The sequence below is a fragment of the Pimephales promelas genome, chromosome 22 (genome assembly GCF_988280905.1).
Source record: "Pimephales promelas chromosome 22, fPimPro1.hap1.1, whole genome shotgun sequence".
Classification (NCBI taxonomy): domain Eukaryota; kingdom Metazoa; phylum Chordata; class Actinopteri; order Cypriniformes; family Leuciscidae; genus Pimephales; species Pimephales promelas.
Genome location: NC_142790.1, coordinates 19,091,352 through 19,104,935, shown reverse-complemented (window position 1 = coordinate 19,104,935; position 13,584 = coordinate 19,091,352). Strand labels below are relative to the sequence as shown.

The following is a 13,584-nucleotide window of genomic DNA, read 5'->3' as shown; positions in this document are numbered from 1 at the left end:
CAATAGGGTAAAACTGTTGTTAAGAATTTACACAACACAAGGCTTGATTTAAATTGTTTAATTAAATTGAAAAAGTAGCACAAATAAATTCAATAGAATAAAAATATAAATAAAGACAAATAAAGAGAAAAGTTTTTGAATATGTCTAACACTAGTATTCATATACAGAAACTGATTAACATAATCAAATGGAAAATAACACTTTTTAGTCCTGAATAAATTAAATACATAGCCTAGGCTATTAATCCTGATTCCTTCAACTTAAAGCTCTCTTTTGTTGTTTTGACTCGCGCTGTTTGTGGAATATAGTTCCAGATAGATCTGGCAGATAGTTGTTAAAAGAATGATTTGATTTTATAATTTGTGTGAATTACGATTGTGGAAATATCCCGCATTATAAATGGGAGACCTGCGGGAATGATTAGAATCATGCGCAATACCCGCAATCCCGTGCCGAAATTCGAGCCCTGCGTTCATGTTTTTTTCCGTCTATTTGAAAGTTAGGCTAATAATAACATGTTCCATTCTATACGCCCTGATTATGTCATTTTGTTACATAGCCTGCCTCCAGTTTTCCTCAACTTGACTAAGAGGCGATTTTTGACCGGCATAGCTCGATGGCTCGAACTGGGCACCTTTCATGGCTTCCAAAACCGTGGAAAGGTCCCACATGGGGCCTGAGGGTGGTCTGGGAGGATTCAGCCTCTTAGCTCCTTTAAGGAAGCGGATGACCAGATCGTTCTTCCCTAGTGACTGGCCAGTCGCAGGTTTTGTAAACGCTACTATGGCCGCTACATAAACTTTGAGCGTGGATAGGATTCTGCCCTTATCCAATAGCTCTTGAAGGAAGGAGAGAACTTCCATAACCTCGCAGTCTAGGGGTGAAAGCCTTGGGCTTTGCACCAGCCAGAAAACACAAACCATTTTGAGGAATAGTCATCTAGTAGACAACACTCTAGCATGCGTGATCGTGTTTAACACTCCCTCCGGGAGGTTTACGGGTACCCGTTGATGGTCCATGCGTGCAGGGACCACAGCCCCGGGCGAGGATACCAAATCGAGCTCTAGGCCTGAGAGAGGAGGTCTTTCCTCGTCGTTATTGGCCATGTAGCAGTGCTTGTCATCTGCATCAGAACTGCCAGCAGAGTGAGAGCGTGGTCTCTGGTCCCAGGCCTGATGGAGCTGTGAAGAATCCGGCACGCTGATAGCTTCCGGTCCTTCCTCATCCGTTTTTTGGAAAAGGTCAGCCAGGAGTATCTCCAGTATGGACATAGAGTGCAATGCCGACACAGCCCAGTGGCGGAATAACCGCAGGTGTGTATGGCGGAAGTAGTGTGGCAAGCTTTGAAAGGCAGTAAAGTCAACAGTAAAGTGCTCAGAGAATGAAGAGAGTAACACATGGAAGAAAATCATGCCTAGAACGCAGAGGGTGGGAAAAGATGGGCTTCTACAACTTCTTCCAATGGGGGGAAGAGAGTGGCACCTCTGTCTTTTGCACTGTCCACCACGGAGAATGCTGCTGAGACTCTGGCTGAGAAGGGGGGGTTCAAGGCTTCGTAACTTCTTCCTGGAGCTCAGGCGGTGGGGCGTGGTCCCGTTGCAGGAAACCATCCATCCAGCCGGTTGCGCGAGTGCCTCCCACTCAAGGCTGAGGCTCGCCACGGCCTGTGAGAGCAGACGCATCAGTTCTGACACGATGCTGTCCCGTGTCGTGTATCTGGGCCGTGCCAGTGTGAATCATACATTCCAACAACCTAAGGAATGAACCAGAATCATGGTTCGATCATCTGAATACAAATAATGCACATTCCTTCTGAAGTCCCAAAGCTTTTAGACTCTGAACTCATGAATGTAAATGGGAACTTTCCGAAACCTTTATGGCTTTAGTTTGCGATCCTCGTCAGAGACCATTTGTACACCTCGCTCAAGCTTCAAAAGAATTCCAATCATCCCCCTCTCAGCCAGAGAGATAACGCAACTTACTCCTGAAGACACCACACACACACACATTTCTATTGAAATTCTATTATTTAAATAATTCTGGAAAGAATACAATATGTTCATGTATGCTTGTATGTTTCTGCTGTCATTTTTTGGGTGAACCGGCATGCTGTCGCGGGCTAGAGAAGGCTCGGGGACCCGCTGAGTACGCCGCTTTTTATGGCGCGGCACTGTAGCGGGTGGAAGTGCAGTCTCGGCGAAGGATGCCAGGCAAGTCCTTTGAGTCCCCATGGGTAATAACTCACAGTGATGGCAGCCACCATCAGCGAGCGTGAGAGCTGCATGATCCTCTCCCAGGCAGGAAACGCAAATTACATGGCGTCCCCGCCGCTGAGTGGGGCTCGGCATGAGCCGCCGGAGAAAGGCATCTTTAAAAAGACGCTTGCGACTTTAGAGAAGATAGACAGAGAGTTGCGACAGCGAACACGCACTAGACAGAGTAAAAAGGATATAACGCCGGAAAGCGTAGCAGGTATGGCGACTGAAGGCGGTGAGAAGCAGGCCAGTGGCTTACTCCGTGTGTTTTGACCGCATGAACCAGGGTCGAAATAAAGTCCCGGGTGAAAAGTCCCTACTTGTGAGGTTGTACTTTTTCAAAGTTCAGGAACTTTCGGGGATGGGACTTGGGCACTGAACATGATGATTGATTGGTTGCGTTTATGCCATATTTAGATCGGTTAAAAATCTGTTGCGGTGGGTGCAGTCCTACATCACCGGACTAATTTGTCTAAACTTCACAGTACTTTAGACTGCGGTGGAAACGTAGGAAGCAACGGGTCTGGGGGAAAAAAGTTCTTATGACAAATTGGTCCGGGTAATTTCGGTGGAAAGGCGGCTTATGCTGTTTTCAATTTATGCAGGAACAGAACTTCACTGTGCATTATTTGTAGCATGTTTGCCATCCAATAAACCCAGGAAATGTTTAGTGTACCCTCTTAGTGCTTTTTTACCTTTGATATGAAACAAATTCAGCTTTCAGATTCTTTGCATTTTTATTCACAAAATTCAAACAATAAATATCGTTTGACGGCAGCTTTTATTTGAGTGTTTGTGATGATTAAATTTGAATTGATTATTTGATTAAACTTTAATTTGGCTTCAGTTTTCAGCTAATTGAAAACAGAAATTAATTGCTGTGTTTCTGTAAAAAAATAATTGCAGTGTATAGCCTAATCTTTAATCCTATCTCTTGAATCATGAATTGAGAAGTCCTGATTTTCAGGATAATCTTCATAAGCATAGACTAATAAAGGAGCTAGTGGCTCTTCTGTCTCTTTATTTGGGCTCATTTTATGGTGCTAAGCATTTCTCTGTGTCTGAATCCTTGTGTAAACCGGCCAGTGGGGTTGAGCCCAGCTGGAAGCTGTAGTTGCTGACCAGAGCAGCTTTTATGAAGGCCCTGTTTTCTTGTATTCTAAGTATTGCTTTAGTTGGTTTATAGAAATGCACATAAAGAAAGGGGGATTGTATGTGAAATAAAATAACCACTTTGTTTTCATCAGCCATCTTGTAATTATTAATAGTGCTTACTGCTTACTTAGTAAAGCATCTCTATTATAGCTCGCACATGGATCTGAACACACCCTAACTGTAAATGTTAATCTTCAGTGCATAAATCATCCTCCACTGTTGTTCTATAGACATGAATGATACCTCAAATAATTTCTTAGTCATCTGACCTTTTTCTTTGTGGATAATAAAATGGCTGGGGGAAAAAAACATAGACTGTAAAAAATATGGACAAAGCGTCTGTGACGTCACAGACTTTCTGAATGGTTTTGAAACCGTTTTTGGTGGGTATAGGCGGTGCCATTTTGGAAAATCTTGGGAAATCCTAACCCCGCCCATCTTCTGGCCAATCTATATATGGGTAAAAGGGCGGGCTTTGTGTGAGACTGAGCCGGCCGGTGGACGCGCCTCTTCAGCCAAGCAGCCTCAGCTATCTGTAACGTTACAAGATCGACTGGCAGACTAGGCTACTTTTTACAGTCAGTAACATTCTTATGTTGAATCTCCTTTTCCTCGATTTACTGAAGCCTATATGTAAAACGCCTTTGCAGCTGCATATAGGCTGTGCTGCGGCAACTGCACATCCAATGGGGTGTTAAAAAAAAAGGTCCTGTTCACACATGATCTTATTGGTAATTTACCAGTACATGGAATTTTAACCAGACTGTTTGTGTAATAGGGGCTAATGTCTTTTAGGATTTTTTTTTATTTACATTAAAATTGCTAATCACCTGCACAAAAGTACTTCCCAGGAGGACTTGGGTGGATTATAGATGACACTCAGGTGAGGTGACGTATTAATCAACCACCCACACGATCTTATTCCTAAATGATTCCTTATTCCGATTCGCCAGTGTCTTGTAAACCTTTGACAAATTCACACTGAAACATTAAAATCTGTGCTTGCGCTGCCACTGACACAGATAAATTAGTTGTCGTGTATGTACGCTTTACAAACAGTATTTTCAACTACACTGTATGGAGAAGGACTAGGAAAAATATAAACTCTGACGGTACCGATCAAAATTGAGCAATTCAATATTTTGAAAGTAACTTGGTTTTATATAACAATAATATCAATTACATCGTAATTGGTCTGGAAATTACGGTACTAGATAGCGACAAGTGACTGTTAAAAGATGTATTTGTCATTGAATCATTCATTCAAGAGATTCATTCAAAAAGGTTGATGGATCTAGTAATGCAAACAAAAGTTTGATTCATCGAGTATTGAAACAAATGAAGTATTTATGAATTGAATTGTTCATTCAAAGTCAAACCATTTAAAAAAATCCTTCAAATTAATGAAACCTTTTAAAATAGACAGGAGCAATTAACATTTTGACTGAACCTCTAGTCTAGTACATAACTTTTTTTAGTTGTCTGTTCAGAATCGTAGAAAAAAGTTAACCAGTATGTCAAAGGCAAAGAAAATGACTTTAAAGTTATCCAGAATCATGCAGAATGCATTACTGAACTTATCACTGAAAATTGGCGTGTCTATTAAATTATTTTAAAACAAACTTATTGGGCATTAGTCCAAATATGAGCAGAAAATGTTTTGGCCAGATTTGCCAGGTTTTTCTAAAACCCAATTATAGTGTTATGAAATAGGCCATGTGTGTTTAGTTTACCATCCACTTTTAGGCTGTAAACACAATGCAGTATGTTTCACCTCCCACTCCAATTCTGAGAACTTGTGAACAGCTTTAATTTCATAGAATTGAAGCTGAAGGCAGGCACATGTTCTTTCCATTAAAAGCATGACATTAAATGGAGTTGAAATTAGTCAACGTTTCCTTTTGTCTTCCAGCCAAGGATGGGTTTGTCCCATTTTCTTCGACCACGTTACTGTTAATCACGAAGATATGTTTTAGCTGGATCCGATTGTATTAAACCATGTAGTCCAGGAGGATTTCTCGGGTACTTCTCTTATTCCACTCTCCGCTGGAGTTTGGAGCACACTCAGCTGAACCATTGTGTTGGTGTCTTCCCAAGGGAATTGGAGTCTTGTTATTTTACTGATCCTAGCAGTTTTTTCCACCTCAGAGACCACAGAGTCTCCTCGGATGGAGTCAGACCTGTGCTCTGTTCCTCTCAGCTTCCACAGTCCTTCACTGTTCTAGACTGGAAATGTTTGATTACTGCTGTTTGACAGTCTGAGACTGTAAGTTGAAAAAGAAGCTGTGTTTATCAAAGTTGCCTTGAGTTGGAAATTCTTTTTCCCTTTTAAGAAAGTATGAGTCATTAGGTGTGTTCAACTTCAACTGTTCAACTGCGCAGACCGATTGGTTTGTGACAGGGCCGGTTCTAGGATTCGGTCTTTAGGGTGGCTTAGCCCTTCTTAGTGAGAATGGGGAGCAAGAGACCATTGCCATTGGAGCAAGTGGTGCCTCTTTGCAATGTAGTAAGTCGTACTAAATGTATGCCAGTATATGCACGCTGTATGACAATCCATGCTTTTGAATCACTATTGTGGTACTTTGATGTTATACGTCGATCAGTCTGCGCAGTGCCTCTTCAAGTTGAACACACCTATGTTATTCATGAATCTGACTACTCTTGCTGTTCTGTATGGTTTTAGATAGTATGTAAAAAGACAGTTCAAATGACTGCCTTTCTTCATTATCCAGACTACAGTGATTGTGCTGTATGGCACTAAAAAGAATCAGTTCATATGATTAACTTTCCTTATCAATCAGACTTCACTGTTAGAACGGTTTTTGGTTCGCTTAATCTTCATCAATTGAACAGCACAGGTTATGTTGAAAGCTTTGAATCGAGTTAAAAGAACCAGTTCATATGAGTCATAAGAGACATACATCCAGTTTCTGAATCAGGCTAGCGGCACTCTGTTTTTGATTCATTAAATACAACCGGTTCATGCTGTATGTTAAAGAGTTAGTTCACCCAAAAAATCTAAATTAAGTAATTACTCACCCCCATGCTGTACCAACCCCATAATTCCTTCATCTTCAGAACACAAATTAAGATATTTTTGATTAAATTTGAGAGCTGGATCACTAACACATAGGCTCCCTAAGGGATTGAAACTTGACTGCCCAGAAAGTCATTGAAGAAAATGTTTAAATATTCGACTGTTATTCGACTTTATTCGACTATTTCTTTTCATCGTTCTGGGCCTGAGACGAGAATTCAAGAGATTTCCATGACGCATACGCGAGAACTGAACAAGTAGTAGAAAAATAACGTAGTTCTTTTGGAAATCTCTTTAATTCTCATCTCAGGCCCAGAAGGAAGAAAAGAAATAGTCGAATAAAGTCATTATTTTTGTTGTTGTTTTTTTCGCACAAAAAGTATTCTCGTCGCTTGATAAACTTAAAGTTGAGCCACTGTAGTCACATGGAGTATTTAAACATTTTCTTCAATGACTTTCTGGGCTGTCAAGTTTCAATCCCTTAGGGTGCCTATGTGGTAGTGAGCCACCTCTCAAATTTAATCAAAAATATCTTCATTTGTGTTCCGAAGACGAACGAAGGTCTTACGGGGTTGGTACAGCATGGGGGTGAGTAATTAATGACTTAATTTTCATTTTTGGGTGAACTATCCATTTTGCTATCATTGATGTTTTTTCGAAGGTTTTGCGAAAATCGCGCCGTCTTTTTCTGCTACATTCCACATCAATTGTCCAGATGTTTTTTTTTTTTTACGAAATCCAATTCGCCCTCAAAGTGAATCTTACGAATTCCTGTGCATCAAGCGCTCCATCACAGTTTTTCTCTTGTGCGAAGCTCCCTAAGTGTGACATGTCTCAGTGCAGCCCAGAATAGTGTGCGGAATGCAAGCCTAGGAAATGTAATAAAGGGCTCCTGAGAGAACAAGCTGACTCAAGGTAACACAAACAGAGAGCTATGCATGAAGGAACACATTCACACCACTCTGAGGGACCTCAGCCTATTTCAGATGCTGGGCTATTGGGTCGTGTATCGCAAAGAAGTCAAATTCCACACTTTGTCCTTTTATGACCGGTTGATTTGGACTTGGAAACATATAATGGTTCAATACTTGTCTTCCAAAATGTACATTCTTAAATCAAGTGTCATACTCCCCTTTAGACCATAGTGTGCGTTTGTGTGTCCAAATGAATCTGTTTCTTGACAAGTGTGGCGTTGAATTCAAAATAGCTAGTTAATGCATGATACTGGTGGAGAGTGATTGAAGGCAAGCATTACCCTTTATCTCCTCCTAAACTCCCTCATGAAGTTAACATCATTTCTAATGGGACATCAATGAAGGAGGAAGAAATGAATAATTCAGATTTTATAAACCTTGGATCAGATACTTTTCAGTCTCCATGCACTTGTGGTCAGATCACTGTCTGCGCATCTTGGTATTCTTGGTAAACATTTGGCTGAATTAATCAAACAGAATCCTTGATTAAAACCAGAAGTATTTCCTCTTTTTCTGCCGGTAATTAGGGAAGCAAGCATCTACACAACATCAGCTTGTGGTTCTTCATAAAAAAAAAATGTAAGGCCCGTAACCTGGTAACGTAATATTGAATCATTCGATTAAGAAAGCAGCAACAGGCCTCAGTAGAATCCTGTTGCTGTGGTGCAGATGTACACAGCTCTCACTATTTTCCTTTTAAATCAATAGACGAGCCTGTGCTTTTTCGACTTGGGCGAAAACTTGAGAACAGTAACATAGCAGCACTTTATTGCACCCAACACACCTGCAATATTAACGTCTAATAACTGACCATATAATAATATGTCTTTGATATTCACAGGTTGTGTTCAGTACTTTATTATGCTTATACAATGAAGTATCATGACTTTATTATATTTGTTATTGGGTTGCTAGGCTGCTTTTGCTGTTTTATTACTTCCCTCAGTGTTAGATATTTGATGTTTATTGGAGACAGAAGGAAGTTAAGAAGCATCAACAGTTAGAGAGCGTATATTAAACGTTTAATGCGAGCCATTTTAATGTCTTTGAAAGAAGTGGCTAATGCTCACCAATGCTGGATTTCATTAAAATACATTAAAAACGGTGATATTGTGAAATGTTATTTGTTTTCTATTTCTATTGAGTTGAAAAGAACAGCATTTATTAAATAGTAAAGACATTCATAAATGTCATAAAGGTTTTCTGTCACTTTTGAAATGTAATACATCCTTTCAAAATAAAAGCATTTCATTATTTTTTTTAAACAAAGTATTTTTTTAGAACAGTAGCGTTCACTTATTATCTAAAATTTTACCAAGAAGTTAGCAGCAGATCCTTCACGTCCTGTTGGTTGCGAGGTGGAGCCGCTGTGGATCGAACTCTTTGGTCCAGCACATTCCACAGATGTTCAATTAGATTGAGATCTAAGGAATTTGAAGGCCAGGGCAACACCTTGAACTCTTCATAATGTTCCTTAAACCATTCCTGAACAATCTGTGCAGTGTGGAAGGGGGCTGAAAGAGGCCATTTCAATCAGGGAACACCATTGTCATGAAGGGGTGTACCTGGTCTGCAACAATGTTTAGGTTGGTGGCACATGTTAAATTTTCGTCCACATGAATGGCTGGACCCAGGGTTACCCACCAGCAGAACATTGACCAGATTGACCATTGATCCCAGAGTGCATCCTGGTACCATCACTTCCCCAGGTGTACGTCACACTTGTACACGGCCATCCGCGTGATGTAAAAGAAAACGGGACTCATCGGACCAGGCAACCTTCTTCCACTACTCCGAGGTCCAGTTCTGACACCCATTGTAGGCGCTTTGGACAGGGGTCATCATCATAAACACTCTGGTTGGTCTGCAGCCACCCAGTAACATTTGCAGCAGTCTGTTGTGACACATTCCTCCCTAACCATCATTAAACATTTTTGTGCGACTTGTGCCACAGTAGACCTTCTGTTGGCCCGGACTAGCCTGGCATGCCAGACCTACATCAAGATGTTTGGTCTGGGAACTCATCATTGACAGGGCTCAATCCTAGGGGCGGGATAAGCGGTTGTCTTTCAGATTATCTCTGCACGCAATTGGATAGAACTACAACCAATCAGAGCAACGAAGAAGGGGACATAGTCAGCGGAGCAAGTTGATATATTAATCTTTTACCGTATCCAGTTTATAGCGGTCAACTTTGAACATTGAACATTGAAAATAAGGGAGATTTCCCAGAATCCATCCCCAAAATAAGACCCACAAACTTTAAAAATAAAACACGAAGCATTAAAAGTCTAAAGAGTTGGTAACTAGCCTAGTGTGTGTGAGCGAGAAAGAGACAGTGTGGCATTAGAAAAATAATATCATAGAGAATGTTTAAATACTAATATCAGTTAATGTAAATTGGGGGAAATGTGGGTTACAAAAAAAAATTCTTATTTTTATGGAATATTGCAGCATTTAATTAAAATGATTTATTCATGCACATATTTTTGTTAAGTTCTCTCTTCTCTGATGACATGTTTAGTGAGATAACAGCAATAGCATACCACAACCAATATTAGACAAAATCAAGTCTTTTGTATTTTTATAATAATCAAATAATCAAGTATTTTTTTCCTTGTTCGAGAAGCCTTTTTACTTGAATATTCATCACAATAGGGAAGAAAAGACTATCGCAACTTCTATTTCATGCCAACTTTAGTATATTCTTTCCTGAATAATCCCTAACAACCGATTGTTTGTTTGTCTGTAGGAATTTATACTTAAACTCATGTTGTTGGCACAGGCAACTTTTAATGTATAGCATAGGGTCTCAAATACAACTCTCTTGATTGATGAATGGTGAACATCCTGGGTGACCTATGAGGGCCAGTGCTGGGAGTGGGGACCAACATCCATCTGGAGGCCAGGATGTGATTAATGGGATTGCTGTCAGCACATTTTAGTAACATTTTGGCTACTTCAGATCAGTCTCATTATTGTGGTTCAAATTCTCCAATGACTGTTTGGCTGTACACAAACTAGTCAAACCAGTTCAGTTTTAGAATTTGTTCCCCTAATCCATGGTGCCCTGCTGGTGCAATCAAAATGCTAAACAATGAGGTTTTTGTTATTATTAGGCCATATGGAGTTTGAGTAGTTGATTAAAGATGATTAAAAAAATCCCTCTGCCTTATATCAGCATATAGTATGTCATTTATATTCAGCTCGCAGTGCAAACATAGGTGCTTGCTGATTTACGAGGGTCTTGGGCCCCCGTAGAGTCTTGTCTTCTATTATTCAGGATGTGTGGACTAGGACAACCTTGCGTTCTCAAGGATAACTGCAGAAGTGTCTTGTTGTCTGCTTTCTCTCCTGTGCCAGTCTGTGGTGCCATGAGCAGAACCTCATTAAAGCACTCTGGAGATTAACCTCTGCAGTAAAGTTGAAAGCCAAGTATAGCGCTCAAATCCTTCGACTTATAGTCTGTTAGGATTTAATAGTCTTCTCGAATAAATGTCCAATGCTGCCGTGACAGAGGAATGTTTTGATTTAGCATTTAGCTGTCAGCTTTTCTTTAACATTTTCCAAAGGGAGTAAGTATAATGGCTAGAGATAGATGTTATTGTTTTTAATGAGCAATAATGTTTGAAAAATGTCTCATAACCAATATGCAGAACCCGTGATTATTGTATTTCTGCTTTTTGACATGTAATAATCATTTGTCATTCATACAACAAAAAAGTATAACAATTTTAAAATGACATTACATTTTAAATATAAATATTATTTTGATTAATATATTAATTTAATTGTTATGATTTATTTTTAAATAAATTAATTATAATTTATTAAATTAAAAAATATATTTTTTTTAATTAAAAAATTAATTTGGATATATATTAGGTACAGTACATGGCAAATTTTCTCAAGGAAAAAAAAAAACTCAACTTATGCTGTAAACTTATGGAGTGAGTCAGTTGGTACAACATTACTATAATATTGAATTTTAAAATTGAACTGATTTGTCTGCAAACACTTAAATTACACTCAGTGATGTTTTATAATAATAGTTATAATACTAACTTTACAATCACATAATTATATTTCTATTCCAAGTAATTTTTTTTGAAATATAAACATTTAACTGTTGTTTGTCATAACTTGACATGCATTAAATATTGAAAAACATTAAAATTTTTAATGAATATGGTGCACATATTTAGCAAAATGCTTCTCTCTAGAGTAATTTTTTGTAGCTGACCATTGAATTTATGGCCACTGAATCTGTTTTTTTCTGAGGTAGGCTTAAATGTGACATTACATGACATATTTTATTGCACAAGCTGTTTTATTGATGTCTTTTTCGAGGTTGAAGCACTAATTGAACGACTACACAAGACATGATACGGATTTCGGTAGCGATTGATTAAAATATTAATCGAGAAATGTATATTTGTATGTATAATGTATATATTTTTTACCCAGCCCTAATATATAGTGTCACGCCTTCAGTTTCTCCTCTTCATTCTACTATCTGTCATGACTTGATGTCCCATGCAGCTCCTGATGTTCTGAGTTTAACATGCGTTCTTGTGTGTTTCAGGGAGTGGAGCTACAGCTGTGGTCCAGGCTGCCTACTGTGTGCCCAGGAAGGAGAAGGTCGCCATCAAACGCATCAATCTGGAAAAATGTCAGACAAGCATGGATGAGCTCCTGGTATTGAACTTGTTACCACATACTAAAATAACACTTGTTGTTGTTTAGTTTGTTGCGTTTGAAGATACTAACGCAAGAATGGAAGTAACATGGGTTATGAATTCTGTTTCATGTCGACTTGCGGTTAGAGAAATTTATGGGAGTTTCACATGTTGTGCTTAAATATATGAAACCTGTTAGGCACGATCCCATCTGTGCAACATTTAAAGGCTGCATATGAGAAATACCACTCAATAAGTCATGGCTCATAAATGCCAACACCTTTTATGAGCTGACAGTGAATAATGACCATACAGGACTGATTGATTGTAATGTACAGACACAACGTATCAACATTCAGTAGGCTATGTGTCTTTGGGCAATGGGAACAGATTTTTACATATCGTCGCTGTTGGGTTGAAACCTTGTGTCTCCATTTATTTATTTTTTCATAAATCATTACTATCGGTCACCCTTTACGTCTATCTGTTGGTTTTGCAATTATCTAACCAATGAAAAGAATTAAAAAGAGCTTGCGTGACTAAACCGCGTAACTCCATTGGATCCTCAAACTGTCAGTAAAACCTACAAATATTGATTTCTTGATCCAATCTCAGTTTGAAGAACCAATATCGATTACATCCCAATAATTGATCTTTCAGTCTGTGCTGTTTTCAGTTGATGAATTAACAAAGCTTTGTAATGCAACTCTCATCCAATAAATCGCAATAAGCTTTGTGGCTTCTGATATAAAGCAAAGTCTTAGCGTTCAAATTCTGTAGATTTTGTTGTGAAATTCAAACAATAAATTCTGCTTCAGCGCTCTTGAATGTGTCATGACAGTTTGTTGTGACGCCTCAGTTCAAGCGGCACATGAACTGATCATCCTATATCATCCTGTATCATGTGTTGTGTAATTGCTCAATTAGTGTTTAAACAGCCGAAAGATGGAAACAGCTTGTAAACAGTGTCTCATAATGTTACATTACCTTAGAAAAAACATTCAAGTTACTCTGCTAAAATAATTGAACCTAGAGCAGAGCATTTTGCTAAATATATGCACTGCATATCTTTTAATTTAGACTTAAAGGATTAGTTCACTTTTGAAAAAACTTTTGCTGATAATTTACTCACTCCCATGTCATCCAAGATGTCCATGTCTTTCTTTCCTCAGTCGAAAAGAAATTTAGGTTTTTGATGAAAACATTCCAGGATTTTTCTCCATATAATGGACTTCAATGGGAACCGGATGGTTCAAGTATCAAAAGACGGTTAAAAACTGTTTCAGATGCAGCTTCAAATGTCTTTAAACGATATCAGACGATGAATAAGGGTCTTATCATGCGAAACGATCGGTTATTTCAAAACTTATTCCAAAAATGTAACTTTTATAAGGACAAATGCTAGCCTTGCCATATTCTGTGAGGCGCTTTTGCAACGTCACGTATTACGTAATTACGTTCAAAAGGTCACGGGCGACGTAGC

General features: G+C 38.9%; 1 protein-coding gene across 3 annotated transcripts in view; it reads left to right on the top strand.

Annotated features, from left to right (window-relative positions):
- Positions 1-13,584, top strand: part of oxsr1b (oxidative stress responsive kinase 1b) — a 52,204-nt gene that overhangs the window by 2,878 nt on the left and 35,742 nt on the right. For all 3 annotated transcript variants that reach the window (XM_039666935.2, XM_089125594.1, XM_089125595.1), the window contains exon 2: positions 12,008-12,120. In XM_039666935.2, the coding sequence (XP_039522869.2) occupies positions 12,008-12,120 (113 nt within the window). The remainder of the gene's footprint in view (positions 1-12,007; positions 12,121-13,584) is intronic.